Genomic DNA, 15,694 nt, shown 5'->3' with positions numbered 1-15,694 from the left:
TTCAATTCCTTTATTAGATACGTAGTTGTAAATTGATAATATGGGCTGTTATAGTGAAGCGTTTTAGTCTGCATTAGAACTATTGTTTGAATATTGAAATAAAAGCAGAAGCAACTTACATTGACTGAGAGCCTAGAATTTGAGATCAGAAACGAATTTACAGGCACTCCATATTTCAGTATTCTACTGGGGGACATAGAGAGCGCCCTCAAGCGATTGTACAAAACGAAAGTATTTAAACTTGTGCTTGTTGCTCAAGGCAACTTAAATAGGTTCATCATGTAAGTGTTTGTATTAGAGGGGTAAATAGTCTGAGCTTTACAAACACATTAAAATTCAAAATAGCAGTCATTCTTTTTTGTGATCTCTGGAAAACAATAAAATTTTGTATTTTCATTGAAAGAAATAAGATGCTGAAACTCAATTTTTTGCAAAGTTTCAAATGAGACTTAACATAGAATTGGAAGTCACAAAACCTATTCCATTAGATTAAAGAATGATAGAAACAAAATAACACAAGACATATTGTTTTATTTCAAACCTTTCATTACTTTAATTTCCAGAATCCATTCTTATTCTACAACCATCAGACCACAAATGTCTTCTTTTCCAGAAAGATTTGTTTTTCTTCCATAATCAAGGATTAGACGCACATTTCTCAGACAAACACAAGTTCATTTCAAAATAGACAGAGATTTCATCATTTCATAATCTATGTGGATTCCTCTGATTCGAAGAGATAAAAATATACAAGATTTCAAATTTTACAACATTATAATTACTCTGAATTATACAATTTCTTTTGTGCTTTAGAATTTAAAAAAAAGGAAGTAGCGAAATACTCAGAAAATATTCCATATACATGTCCACTTATTTATCTCCCAATTTAGATACATATGCACACTATATTTACTTGGTATTAATATATTGACATGAGAAAGCAAAAATTTAAGTAGAAAAACAGAAAACGGGTTTTTTGATTTCGAATAACATACAATAATATATAGAGTTGTGTGGTACAACAGTAAGAAATGGCACAAAAAATATTAAAGCCAAGGTGGTTATAGTCATTTAGGCAACTGTAACTCGTCATTGTGAGTGCACGTGAGGCAGCGCCCCCTACAGGCCAACTTTGATAATCTGACTTGATTTAAACACTTCAGAATTGTATTCACATTTCCAAGGGAAGCACCATCGTCACTGTGCATACTCACTGTCAAATCTGTAACTGATTCATCTCTTAGGAGTCAAACAGAAACCAACCTGAATAAAATCCATCCGATTACATTCTTTAACAGAGAGGCACCTCTCTTTGCTTTCACTGTCCTCTCTGTGATTTACTCAGACAAATTATTGCTCAGAATAACGTACAGATGAAACATACAGGACTGTTTGAAAAAGGCACAAACTGATGCAAATTTTCAGCTATTCAAGGTAGCGTACACTAGCTCCTCGGTTGATCCAATGCATAGATTATTTCAACGAAGGCATGACTGACAAACAGTTCTTATAACATCAAATTGCAGACAGGTATACAAAAAAACAAAGGAAGTTGGTTCTTTCACATTTGGTGGCACTCTAACACACCAAGCCATTTACATGTAGAATCCAGCCCTATCTCCAGATATGTTGATTTTTGGACTGATTTTCACAGAATTTCACACCTAACAATGATATTAATACATTCCCCTGAGAGAGAATACTTGGCATTATGAAGCCTTATCCATACAAATGTCAACAAAAAAACAAAACTTACTTATCATAATCACACATCACAAAACAAAAATGTCTAGTACAAAACTTAAAAACATCAATAAACAAAAAAAACCATGTTTTCTAACAGTGTTTTCTTGAACCATTTTCTCTCATTAGGTAGTAACTGTATTTCTGAACTTTGAGATTTATTTCTCAAATAAGTTATACTGTACAAAATACTGAACATTTGGTGAAGCACGAGTTGAGCTTACTGCAAATTTTCAATGAATCACAGGAGCTGATGTGTACACATCAGGTCGATGAGTGCAATTTTCCTGTGACTTGCCAATGCAAAATACCTTGTGGAAAATGAAAAAAAGAGTGAACACAAACCTGAAATTCAAAGGAACTGATGACTGAGCAGTGAAAAAAGAGTTTTGATAAATACTTTTCAAATGAAACAAAAGTGTGATTTTGCAGGGATGGAGATTCAATGCTACTTGCACTGAGAGTGATGTTACCGCTGACATATACACATATAAAGTTGGCAAGTATTTGCTTGAATGGCGCCCCCCACTGACTTCACAAATAAAACAAATGAACTATACGTAAAAACATAAAATAATAGATACCCGAAAAATCAGTTGGCAAATTTAGAATTGTGATCAATATGTCTTTGTTATTAGTCACACATTGAGGACATGAGAAAACCATATCCTCCTCCTTGGTGAGTTGTATCTAAATCCTGATTGGCTGATGATTCTCACATGATGTTTGGGTTGTACCATTTATCTTCATGGGTATGGGGACTAGGTATGTGAACAGAACAGGGTTTCGGGGAATTGTGATAATACTGCCTTGGTTGTGAGGTCTTTATTAACTTTGCTTCGATGGGTGAAAACTGCTACCGTACAGTTGATGAATTCAGCTCAGATTGGACCTTAGCGTAGGCTCTCTCAAGTTTCATAAGTTCCTGTTGGTGATGAAAGCACAGCGAAAGTTGCAAATAATGTCAAAATTGCTGAAATAATCAAAAATAGGAAAAGCTGTTGCAAGCAAAAATATTTTCCCCCTGGCTTCACTGAAAAATGTTGAGAAAACTGGAACTTTTCTTCTACGACAAGAGCAGCCCTGCAAGTCATTCCTGATAAAATGATCTATTTAAGATCAACTAAGTAGTGGATAGCTGCGTACCTTTGTTTGGTGTGTTAAGGCACTCTGTAGTTTTTCTATTTCAGTCATCTTGGTGTTCAGCAGGTCTTTGTTGTCACGTGACTGGCCCTCTGCATCCTTGAGTTGTCTCTCCAGCTTCCGAACTCGGCTTTCCAGCTTGGAGGAGGCGTAGGTGCTGACGCTGCCTACCTCGCTCTGTAGAACATCGAGAAGCAGATGTCGAAAGAGAAGAGAACAGAACATGTAAATTGAGCAAATTAGCTATACCTAGAGTAATGATCAAGTAAGCCCGTTTGGGTAAGGAACCGAATTTGGCCATTTCAAAATGACCTAGCGTCTTCAGCTTTACCGGGGAATGTCTTCAAAGATTTAAGTTTCATAGGCTGACTGGATAATTAATTCTCACATCAGTAAAACATCTAATCAGAATTGCAATTGCTCTTTGTACTTTGAATCTACAGCATATAGGGGTTGTAAGTGGGAGGGTGATATATGCAATGGTTGCATAATATTTAAGTGTATTCAATATCCAATGAAGAAACACAGTATGAATCTCAATGTCCCACTGCTCCTTAAATGTATACAAAAACATTCAAGTGAGGCCAGCTGTCATGAAGCCATTAAAGGTATACAGTCACCTGTAATCTAGATATAACCATATATAGTTCCTTGGTATTCAAAATGCCCATGTGAGGGCGCTGTTTTTAAAAAGCGGCCACCCGCTTAAAATCTGTGATTGGTTAGATTTTCTCTTTCCATGGTAACCGTGGCAAAATTGGAACAGGTGACAGCATACCTTTAAGGTAGCACACACCTCTTCATTGAAAGACCTAAAGTTTTGCCTTAACTTCCTAAAGTAAACTTAACCCTTTGCACCCTGACCTCCTGGTGACCTATGACATCATACAGACTTTTTTCCAAGCCGGGTTCAAAGGGTTAAAAGGTCCCTTTTGGAATCAAGAATAAAAATCTAGGGTCACTGTGGAAAATTAGGAACGAAAGAAACAAACTACCCAATATTTACTGAATCTCAAAATTCAAAATGGCTACCAACCCTTTGTTCAATCTATGGGGAAATCTTTGATTTCCACAAAAGTAAGCCAGTGAAATCATTAATTGTTCCATGAGCTATAAACCCCCACAAGTAGTAAACCAAAGTATCTTAAAAGTTTGAGAGTCGGAGTATCGATCCCAGAGGTGCATTCTACTGTTAACAAACTTTAAGATGAACAAAACTTAACTGAAAGGAGAGCTTATTGAAACCACACACTGCAAAATGATCTCAAACTTTGATTACATAAAACGGTGATTATGAATAAATGAAAATTTGGAAAAATGGAAATTTGATAAACAGCCTGCTTGCATAGATCACTCATTCTTTTCATGTGTAAATTCTTCAGACAAATATGAAAACATACGTTTTCTAGACCAGACGATGCCAGGGGTGTTGTGTCCTCCATCGTGCCGCTGTCGCTATGGAAACTGATACTCTGAGCTGTGCGACGAAGAGCCATGTTTTCTTCTCGGAGATGTTTGACTCTCTCCTGAAGATGTCGCATGAGTCTGATGGTGCTTGCATCACTGCTCTGTGAGGGAGAGTCCATTGATGAATTCTTCTCCTGTGAAATATCATGGTATGATTATTATGATTTCGCAGTATCACAAATATCAGTCAAAACTATGTTTTCACTCAGAGCACGTCCTATTCATGCCAGGTTCAAAATTATTTGAGACTTTGAGCATGATATAACAGTAATAATTTTTTTATGCAGAGTGTGTACGTCTAAAAATGAACAACTGCTAATAAAAGGTGAATATTCATGAATTGCAGAGTGTGAAATCTCAATTCAGACTATTTGCACATTTTATTACTTAACGTAGCATGTGCCTTGAAACTCAAATTTTCCTCAAGGAAACTTTGAACCATTCTTTGTCAACATCGAGAATGGAAATGAGCGGTCATCACGTAAATGTTGACCATTTGATATTAAAAATAGCCACTATCCCTGCCTGAACTCGATTAGGGAAAAATCAAATTTTCGTTTTTCAAAACACCAAGACAGTGAAAGCATCATTTACTCCATTAGCTTCAAAAGGAATTCAGACAAGTAGAAGACTAGTTAAGTCTTGCCAAAACTGGAAAGACTGAATATCCGTTCTAAAGGTGAGTTATATGTTCATTAATGAATTTACTATATTAAGAACAACTGTTTTTTTCAATTTACCATAAATGTCACCATACAAAATATTTAAAGTAACTTAGTGCAATAAGCCTCATTACTGCTACTTTTGCAATTGAAATGTAGAATACGATATCCGTTACTTATATTTTCTCAATCTATTGTGTAGTCTTGAGATTTTTCAAACATACATGATTTTGAAAATTTATAATCATCATTTACTACTTGGATTTGGAAATGATTCTAACTTTTAAGTTATCACTCATGTCACAGTAAAATTTATGTATCAAGAAAAAAGTTTTTAATCTTTTGTAGATTTTTCAGGTCAATAGTGGTCTACATCAATACACAGAACCTTGGATAATTAGTAGCAAAATCATTCTGGTTGAATGAGAAGTGTGTGGCTATAGCTTGGAGCAAGTTCTCTGAACTCACCGCTGTCAGTTTTCTGATTTCTCTGTCTTTTCGTTCGATCTGTCTCTGTTGTTCTGCAAGCTGGGTCTTGTAGGCCAACACCAGGGCCTTGGACTGATCCTTCATACGTCTGAGAGAAAAGTATTACACACAGAAGATTAGAAATACTTAGATGTAGATGTTTGATACGAAGAGGAATGATGCAGGCTATGATGAATTTTCAATTTCATATGAGATTGAGATGCAGAATATACATTATGAATTTTTCAGTTCTTTTTCATTTGATTGTTTTTTATCGTTTTACAGAAGCATCAGAAATGCCAAAATGCCACTCAATGTGAAACTTACAGTTCAGAAGTGTATATGACTACAACAAGAGAGAGAGAGAGAGAGAGGGAGGGAGGGAGGGAGAGAGAGAGAGAGAGAGAGAGAGAGAGAGAGAGAGAGTAAGTATACCTGTCTAATTCTCTATTTAGCTCTTCTTCAAATTTTCTGGCCATTTTCTGGGCAGTTTCCTCTTTCCACTGATTCATGTTCTTGGCAATTTCCTTGAGTTCACTGTCTTTGTGCCGTAGCTCCACGTGTAAGGTGGAGTCATCTTTGCTCACGGCTTTCTGGAGTTTGTTCAACTCTTCCAGGTGTTCCTGTGGTGCAGATTTTCAAAAGAGGTTAATCTTTTTGTATTTCCATCATATTTTAAACGTGTTTTGAGTGTAGTGTACTTTTAACAAAAAGGTCTTGTCGTGTATCTTTGTTGTTAAGATGCAAGAATGAAATCAATCTATATGCTATTTGAAAACCAATCAGTGAAAAAATTTGTGCAAAAAGGTCATTATAACACTTTTAAGAAGTCATATGTATCATAATATGTTACTTTTTCTGTATTTCTCTAAATGCGGAAAGCAACAAACATTCAATATGCAAAAAACTCAGCTCATGGGAACTATAAGGACAAGGAATAGGCTGACATGAATATTATATAGCCAATATTCTACAGGTAAGGATGGGAATTATAGCAAACATTTACTTCGTTATAAATATTTCATCAAACACAAAACATATCAACAAGGGATATCTACAACTGTGCATACATGTACAGGTATAGTGCAGCACATGAAACCCTCGTGCAATAAGCTTGCTAGAAACACCATTTCATGCAAACATTTGGCGAGTGACAAACATTCAAGTGGGCATTTACTTTTTCTGAAAGTTGACAAATTCTATTGTAGGAAATCATCAAACAGATGAACTTCATGTTCCTGTGACTGCATCTCTAGTGAATTAGCGCCACCATCAGGGCATATTAATATTCCTTTGTTTATATGCTTTTTCATATCACCGAACATGCAGTACAACACCACCCTACACCCCAGTGTGTCAAATACTGCAATTTCCGACGTTAAGATTGATTTTTTAAGCAGAAAACCACTTGACGGCTACTTTACAGTGTGGTTAATGTTCTTTTTTGTGTAGAAGAGGAAAAAGTGCTTTTAGAAGTATTGGAAGGTGGAATGCACAGATATTTAGATCATCCTTGTACATGAAATCATGCATTCTTAGAAGACTAGTTATTGTTAATTGGTTCTAACATTAGTATTGTAAATACAGAGAAACATAAATTGAATTTATCCCCCAAGTTCATGCACTAATAAGAAATTCACACACAATGAAACTCCTTCCAACCCTGCACATTTAAAATGGACTGATCAACAACAGATATCATATAATGGTGGAACGTTCCAAATTACCACTTGCACAGGGGATGGAAGGGGTGTTCAGAGATCAATGCTCACTTTGACAAGTCTGTCTCGCAAGGCTTCCATTTGTGCAGCCTTCCCTCGTTCGAGTTGCACTCTCTGACGCTTCAGGTCAGCTTCCTACGATGAAAACACGAACATGAAACGACGATAAACGGGAGAGAAAATACAAGACACCATGATTTTCTGGGGTTGGATTTTTTTGTACTTGAGATGACACAAGTGTTTCAAAATGTGCATCAAATTTCCATTAATCTGTGTTATTCGAAATGATGTACCTTAAACGATAAGTTACGAGATAATGAAATGAATGAGATAGAGACCATGAAATTACGAAGTATAGCAAGAGTCAGATAAATGCGTTACAGTGGACAGCACTATAAAGACATAATAGGTTTCAATTGTTTCAAGTCTTAAATTGTGGGAAATCTAAGAAACTCTAAGGATTGATTTGTTTTCATTCATTTATTTCACATGGCTTCAATATTATGGTTTGCAAAATGCATTTCCAATTGGTGAGTATTTGGAAGGATTCATACAAGGAAATTTCTTGAAGAAGTGGTTCAGAACAGTCTCATACATATCCATAACTGCATTCACAATAAAATCGGTCAACTCTGTACCAATGTTATGACTAAAGTTTTAACTAAATACTGGCATATGGGAGGGAAGCTACGACTCCAAAACCAACCTTCTCCTTCCTTATCTTGTGCGTGGACTTCTTCTCTCTGTCCAGTTCCTGCTTTGTGGCTTGCAAGTGTTGGCGAAGCTCCTCATTGGTGCTCTTTAGGTTGCTGAGTGCTTGACTGACCTGGGGTCGCAAGGTGCTTCTGCTAAGCTTTGGACTCTTAGACGGAGAGCCATTAACAGAGGGGGAGTAGTCTGCTGTTTTGCTGCTGATTAGTAAAAAAAATATTCTACTTTGATAACTCACTGGAGAAGAATGCTATTGTGCTAGAAACTAACTGATATCTCTAAAATTTGCAAACTTTTATACAATAATGTATTCATTGTTTTGATAAAGTTTGTGTTCGATGTGTGATAGATAGTATGTGTGAGTGAGTGCTTCATGAACTCTACAGCATGTGGGAGGTCACAGTCAGAAAAATTGTAACAACTTATTGAACCACTCTTTTTCTCTTTTTTGTGGCTGGGGATTTAGCTGAGCAGTTTTGACTGTAATTTCTTCGCTGGGTAACTGGATGCAAAACGTTGTGAGTTTGAATTTTTAAATTTTTGTCACCTTAATAAAATATAACTCGCACAATTTTTTTTAGGTCCAAACATTTTTTTCAGATTTTCCCCAAAATTTTGACCCAAAACTGCTGTCCATTTGGTCCATAATTTTCAAAAGAATTACAGAAAAAGTCATAAAAATTAGGAAAATGTTGCACTAAAATTTTGGTGGGAAAAATTTCAGCATTCAAAGGGTTAATCTTCCTGTATGGCGCCCTCTAGTGGTAGTCAACAACTTTGGTATTGACGGAAAATAAATCACAAACGACTGAAATGACTGAATAATTTATAGAATTTGTTATTAAAATGAAAATCAGCCATGGATAAACGGTAGAATAGTCACCACTCACTGAGGAGTACTCCGCTCCCAAATACTTTTACATATACAGTAACCTACTTTCCGCGCAAAAAAAGCTTTCAATCAGAGAGCTTTACCTTGAGACAGGCACTTTCCTTGGTGTCCCACCGGTGACATGTGCCACTCTCTTGCATTCCTCATTGATTTCCATTATCAGACTTCTCTCGTGTCGCTCAGACTGTAGGGCAAGCTCTTTTTCCTTCTGTGAATGGCATTTAACGTCGGAGCGCAGCTGGATCAAATCGTCATCCTGCTCCCGCAATTTCAGTCTCAATGTGTCAACCTCTGCAAATTTCTCCTACAAGAACAAAAGTACAAAGGTTAGTAGGATGAAACAATCAGCTTGTTTTAAGCATTGTCTGTCCCACTGCAATTGTATATCATTGTATCTGTATTTTAAATTAATCATCCACGCTGTTTTTTAAAACAAATTGTAGAATATTCAGTGTTATTTTAAGGTAGAATGAACCTCGGGGACAGACATTCGGACTCTCAAACTTTGACAATTCTCTTCTGATATACCACATGTGGGGGTTCATTTTAAAGCTCTTGGTGAAAGAAAACTTTTCAACGGCTTAGTTTTTCGAAATTCGAAAATTTTTATTTTTCTCCATAGAGTTAACACAGGGATGGCGGCCATTTTGAATTTTTTTTATCGGTAAATATTGGGTAATTTGTTTCTCTAGTATCAAAATTTGCACGGTGACCCCCTATTTTTATTCTTGATTTTGAAAGAGAATGATTGAAAGATTCTTTGAGGAAAGTTAGAGCAAAAGTTTAAGTCTTTCACTTTCGAGGCGCATACTACTTTAAGGAAAAATTAATCATAATAGAGGCACAGCTTGTATATCCTCTATACTCTTTTAGCAACCAAGGAGGTTCCAGCACAATCAAAACGTACGTCTATTGCTCTGCCAATCTCAATCGATGTGACAGCATTGTAAAACAAACTGCCTTTGTCAAGTGTTGTTCTTGAACTTTGGACAATGAATTGGCAATGTGCCGACATTATAACCATACCATTGTCCTGAGTTGACCGTTTGAGGATAAAAGTCAGTGAGACACAGAGAGTAAGGAATGAACAACACATATGAAATGCACACGCATGTACATAATTAAATCAATGATGTTCGCAAACATTAAGGAAACACTTAAGAAAGATGAACAAACTTTGTAAAGCGAGGGAATTTCTTCAAAATGTTTTTGAAAGCACGTGAGGTGCTATGAAAATTTTTCACAGGAAATCATTGTTCTAGGAATTGGTGACAAGTTCATGTATACATCAGAAAATCACGAACATTACACCTGAGATTGAATTGAACATAAGCAATGCTAAAAATCTTAAAATATACAAGATTGGCAAAAGTGATGATGCTACTTGCAGACTGTACATTTTTACATACATGTAAAAAGTTGGTATATTGTTTGATACTTTCACATTTTCCTGTGATGACAAACAGAATAGCTGAAATAAATCTGAATTTGCTTTTTCGTTGCTATCGCTGTTGTTTAATTTGTAGTTCCTATTTACTTGCAATATGCCTATTTCTAGGGTCTATGCATGATCTCATTACAGAGGTATGCAAACGATATGCAAATTTTATGCAAATTCATGCACAGAGTTAGCATGAAGTAGACAAGATAATGGAATTGCTTGGGGTCAGTAATCATGAAAGACATGTCACAGGTGACTGAACTGCATAGCAATTGACTTTGTCACAGATGACGGCACATAATAGATATTGACAATGGAAGTGTTTGGTTTTAAATGCCGGACAATGGAATAAAGTTTGTAATTAAACATTGTGCAGTATAAACACTCAAATACAAACAAAACACTGACAATAAATGCGCTGGAAGAGATAACACGTATGTAAACATCAAACACCATATGCTTTGTACTGAAGTCCGCATCTGTAATTCACTCTTATGAAATTCGCATATTAAAATTCAGATAGGGCAGAACAATATTCTTCTTTGAAACAGATATTAATAACAAGGGAAATTTAACAATATGATTTGACAAAAGCTTGGAAACACAAACTTTTTTGATGAAGATGAAATACAGAGTACATAACATATTATAGCCCTTGTTAGAAAGCATAAAAATTGCTTGGAGTTTTTCAGCTTATATATGTCTCATGCAGAAAACTTTTAGAACAGAAACAAGATATTCCCTGCCTGAAAGTTGACGTTTAATTCACTTAAAACACTGTTCTTGAACTCTAGCACCACTAATGTAAATGTAATTCACTCTGGAATTCCCAAAACTGAATACAATGACATGCACAAACATTTACTTTTCCAGTGACTGAGAGTTTAGCCTGACCACAAGGGTCGGCACTCCACTGACCTCTAATGGCCTGCGTTGTCCCCTGAGTGCACTAAAAGAAAGTAAATGTATTAACCTTTTCAAATTGATGTCTTTATTTCACGTGTGTGTAGGTCTGGTGAACCATTGCAAACATTAAAGTTAAACCACATTGTGGTGTTAAAAGGGCTAAAAGTTTAAGTACAGTCACAAACAAATCTGTTGACTGGTTTAAGGAGACCGAAGACCAAAGTCAAATCTTAACTTGTCCTTTCAACTCTCACAAACTTGTTCAATGTCCAAAAGTGACTGTTTTTGGCAGGACTAAAGTCCAATATCAACTTGTCCTTTTTTCCATGCCTCTGAACAGGGTTGTGTCCAAAATCAAGGTTTCTCTGTACACATAAGAACAATTCACCTGTGAAATTTACATTTTAGGTTTTGGAAACACAGTCTTTATTTCATGACCTGTTTCAAACTAGAAGTGAACAAGGCCACTGAAAATCTCTGCGATCTGATCATTCACGTTTCTCCTGTATGCAAACAACATTATAATTATGTACATTAGTCAGTATGTCCTGCTTTAGTGGTACTGTACAGCCTTGCCTGTCTTAGCTTGAATTTATGTCAACTACACTCAGTTTACAGGCAATGCCTGGGCTCCTTGCTATCTTTCACGTTCTGATATTGCCTAACCGTCTGAAACCAACATGGATCGGACAAAGTATACACAGTGTCATGATTAAAATTTGTGAACAGACCCCTGTAGACAACAACTGAAAAGTATGAACATGTCCGCATACAGTATTATACTTTTTATATTTCTTCTGACTTGTTGCTACGGTGACAGTCATAAACAAACGACCCACTGCAGCTAATGCTGAGGCTTTGGCATTTCCTATGTTGCTACCTAGTTACGGTACCACGTAAACAGCACAGGATATAAGTCAAACCAGCCTCTAAGGGTGTCATTAAACCTGCCATTATCAGCTTTTATAGGTTGGCAGTGATTTGACCCCTGCAGGAAAGGTCAACTTTGTCTGAGATAGTAGCTGATACAAAATTGTCTCTACTAGTCAACACACACACATTGATCTTCACCCTTTGGCAAACAACCACTTTTGGAAATCAACCACGACATTAGTTTATTTTGGAATGCAGGGACGTACACCTGCTGTTGTCAAGGAGACAATGTTTCGACAGACAGCTGTGACAAAACACAATCGACTGCTACCCAGCAAAGGAAGAATTTCACATTAAAACAATTATGTCAGCTGTTCATCTTGGGAGTCGACATATTAGCTTATAGTTATACATGTGCCTTTCATGTTTTGTTGTTTTTTGATCACTTTTTAGTTGGTTTCAAGCAAGAGTTATGCTGCCGTACCGAGACATCGGGATACTAAATACCAAATCTGAATGAAATCTGCGGCCATTTGTGAACTAAAACCTCATGTACTCAGAAAAAATGTGCCATACCACTGTCCCCGCTGTTGAATTACTGTGAAGGTCAAAGATAAATAAGACCGTATATTCACCTGTGAACACAGTGAATGTCCTAATATAAAGTTCAAGATATCTAAAAATAAAAACATTTACAAACAGTATTTTGGAGAGTGTCCAGCGGTCATACATGCCGTGTACCTTGCCCACTTTTTTATGGTCATCGATAAAAGACACGTTCTTGGTAACCAAATGGCAATATACCAGTGCTGAATTGAATTTACTCCAGATTAGCAATCGCTAATACAAACTTGATTACTGTGAAAAGATTTGTAGTCAGGCAGTAAGTAGGCCAACAGGTACGTTGGCAGCAGTATATGTGTACACTGATACCAACTTACTACTCTTTATAACATTGTATGAGTTTAACCACCAGACTTTTCTTAGCAAAAAATTAACTTCAATGCAACCAAATACCATGGGGAAAACAAACAGCAGAGTTGTTCATATGGTTGATGAAAACTTGGCATAAACGCACCTTGTAAAGTCAAAAGTGCATTCATTATGCGACACCAAAGCATGTTTGTAATAGTTCTCTGAATTGACACACATGTGTTATCGCTATGAAAGATGTAAGCTTTTAATAAAATATTCCTACTAATTCAATATGTCTATTAATGTCACTTCAGATCACTGTGATAGTTTGTTGTTTTACCAAATTTTCCTAGTTTATCAGTACCTCAAAATTTATGATTTTTATAATGATTTCAAAATACAAGTACATGTTTTGCACACTTATCATGCATCAGGTTGCATACTTGTACAAGGTTCATGGACATCTATATATATATATATATATATATATATATATGTGTATATATATATATATATATATATATATATATATATATATGTGTGTGTGTGTGTATGTATATAATATATTTATCTATGCTTACTACATGAAATTTCATCTAAACTTTGAATAAGGACAATTATATTTAAATACTAGCTACAAAGAAGAGAATCTCTATAAAATTACTATAAATTTGTCACAAATCTATTATATTTTATCATCCCTGAAGTAAAATGGTTTTCACACTGATTATTTAAATTGCCACAACAGTTCACAGTAACCATGGCAACATTCAATACCACACTGATTAAACAAGGCCAAGTTTATCAATCTTGATCTGTTTTTGCATAAAGAAGGAAACATGTTGCAGAGTTACATATCATGACCTTCATGAGATATGGGCAGCAAAAGATATTTATCATGATTTCAAAACCTTCCCTAGACTGCTACTGAACTGTCCACAGTGGTATAATTTTGGGTGATGTCACTGAAATCAACTTTGAACTGTGACCATCAATGGTAACAGGTCCTAGGCAATGTCTATCTAATGTATTTCTGATCATGACTTCTTCAAAAGAGAAACACTGAACTAATACTTCTCTAAACAACCAGCTTCACTGATGTATTTCGGGCCACTTTAACATTCTGATAGCTGAATCTCACATCAGAATCATATTTTAATCCTAGTCGGCATGACATCACACATCATACCAATAACATTTTGTGAGCGTCACTGATGACGCACTGTACAGAACAAAAACCAGACACAAACTGGGTCACAGGAATGAAAAACTCACACAGCCTAGCTCATAAATTTGTTGAAGACAGTACTCGTTTTCTTCTTCATGGTTTACAAACCAGATAAATCTGGAAATTTTCTTTTTATAGGAATATTTCTGAATTTTTGAAAATTTTGAACCAAATTTGATGTTTTATATTGAATCAAAATAACATTAAAAATAAGACCAATACATAAATACCTACATGTACACAGCTGTCATTTCAAAAGCAAAATAGCATACTGAAAAAAAATTTCATGATAACACTCAACCAAAAAAAAATTTAAAATCTTCATAGGAGCCAGGTTTAATTTTAGCCTACAAACTACTATGAATTAATTAAAAACAGAAATTATACATCCACTCATAAATTATTTGAATAATCACACTGACAGCTGATAATCAGTGCTGGTCTCTATTGTTTAGTTGACAATGGTATTTATCGATGTATCTACGCAACAACCACTGCTGGCCAACCCTTTAATGTGCAGGACTGCTACTAAATTTAGATACAATATTATTGTTCTGTCTCTTCATCAAAATTCAGTATTGAACACAAATCGGAACATTATTACACATTTTTGCAAAGAATGAATGATAGAATAAACATAGACAAATGCTGAAGTTTATGATTTTCTTTCCCTACTTTGTGATATTTAAAGTTACGTGTATTCATTATGTATATAGGCTGGTATGTGCTGTTTGGTTAGTGGTTAAATCCCTCTCAAGAGACAGATTAAGTCTCCCCTTGTTACTATCAGGCAGTGTAAACACCTCAATGAAATATTACGACAATTGAACAGCTGGAGAAGACAATGTGGCTACCTTTGTCGTTGTCGCGCGACACGGCAAATCATCTAACGTCATTGTCGCCGACTTCAGTATGTCTTGGCTGGAGTTGTAAAGGTTGGCTAGTGAGCTCAGCTGGTCCAGTCTAGCCCTCTGAGTCCCCGGGGAGCGAATCCCAACGGTCTGGGCGACGGGGTACCTCCATGAAACGGTACTCGGTCGGTAGCGCCTGGTTCCTAACAACATGGGGAACGGGTTGAACGGCGGCCGGAGTCCAGTATGTGTGGTACTTTATCAGGTATCTGTCATGTACAATACATAACAATGGTCCTGGTACCTCCACAGATGTTGGCCGCTGATTATCCAATTGTCATAAAACTGCTTAGGTGACCCAATAATCTCTCCTGACAGCCCGCGTATACATGTACGTAATGGTCCATGTGTCTCAGACAGTGTATGAGTTTCACACTACACTGCAGGCACGTTTAATAAGTCTATCCACAGAGCAGCACATACACACAGGATGTCAATATCCCATTTCTAAATGACTTTTTGGCATCCATCCAACCTTATGGCCTTCTGTTGATCTTTTATACACAATGTTGACACTGTCAGCCCTGCAGCTTTTTTATTGAAACGCCTTGTTTTCACGTACAATGTGAAGCTTGCAAGTAAAACTTTCCCAAACCTTTGTTGTGTGAAAAAT

The 15,694-nt window shown here is 36.1% G+C and overlaps 1 protein-coding gene across 18 annotated transcripts in view; it reads right to left on the bottom strand.

Annotated features, from left to right (window-relative positions):
• Positions 1–525: 525 nt before the first annotated feature.
• Positions 526–15,694, bottom strand: part of LOC139145032 (golgin subfamily A member 6-like protein 25) — a 170,981-nt gene continuing 155,812 nt past the window's right edge. For 15 of the 18 annotated variants that reach the window (XM_070715944.1, XM_070715942.1, XM_070715949.1 and 12 more), the window contains 8 exons: positions 8,891–9,111; positions 7,911–8,115; positions 7,256–7,339; positions 5,919–6,106; positions 5,484–5,592; positions 4,287–4,487; positions 2,890–3,063; positions 526–2,668 (listed from right to left, as the gene is read on the bottom strand). In XM_070715944.1, coding sequence (XP_070572045.1) covers positions 2,600–2,668; positions 2,890–3,063; positions 4,287–4,487; positions 5,484–5,592; positions 5,919–6,106; positions 7,256–7,339; positions 7,911–8,115; positions 8,891–9,111 — 1,251 coding nt within the window. In that variant the 3' untranslated portion in view covers positions 526–2,599. The remainder of the gene's footprint in view (positions 2,669–2,889; positions 3,064–4,286; positions 4,488–5,483; positions 5,593–5,918; positions 6,107–7,255; positions 7,340–7,910; positions 8,116–8,890; positions 9,112–15,694) is intronic. The other 3 variants (XM_070715933.1, XM_070715937.1, XM_070715934.1) reach the window with 2 other exon arrangements.

The sequence above is a fragment of the Ptychodera flava genome, chromosome 12 (assembly GCF_041260155.1).
Source record: "Ptychodera flava strain L36383 chromosome 12, AS_Pfla_20210202, whole genome shotgun sequence".
Classification (NCBI taxonomy): Eukaryota; Metazoa; Hemichordata; class Enteropneusta; family Ptychoderidae; genus Ptychodera; species Ptychodera flava.
Note: the sequence above shows the minus strand (reverse complement) of the source record. Positions and strands in the feature narration are given on the sequence as shown.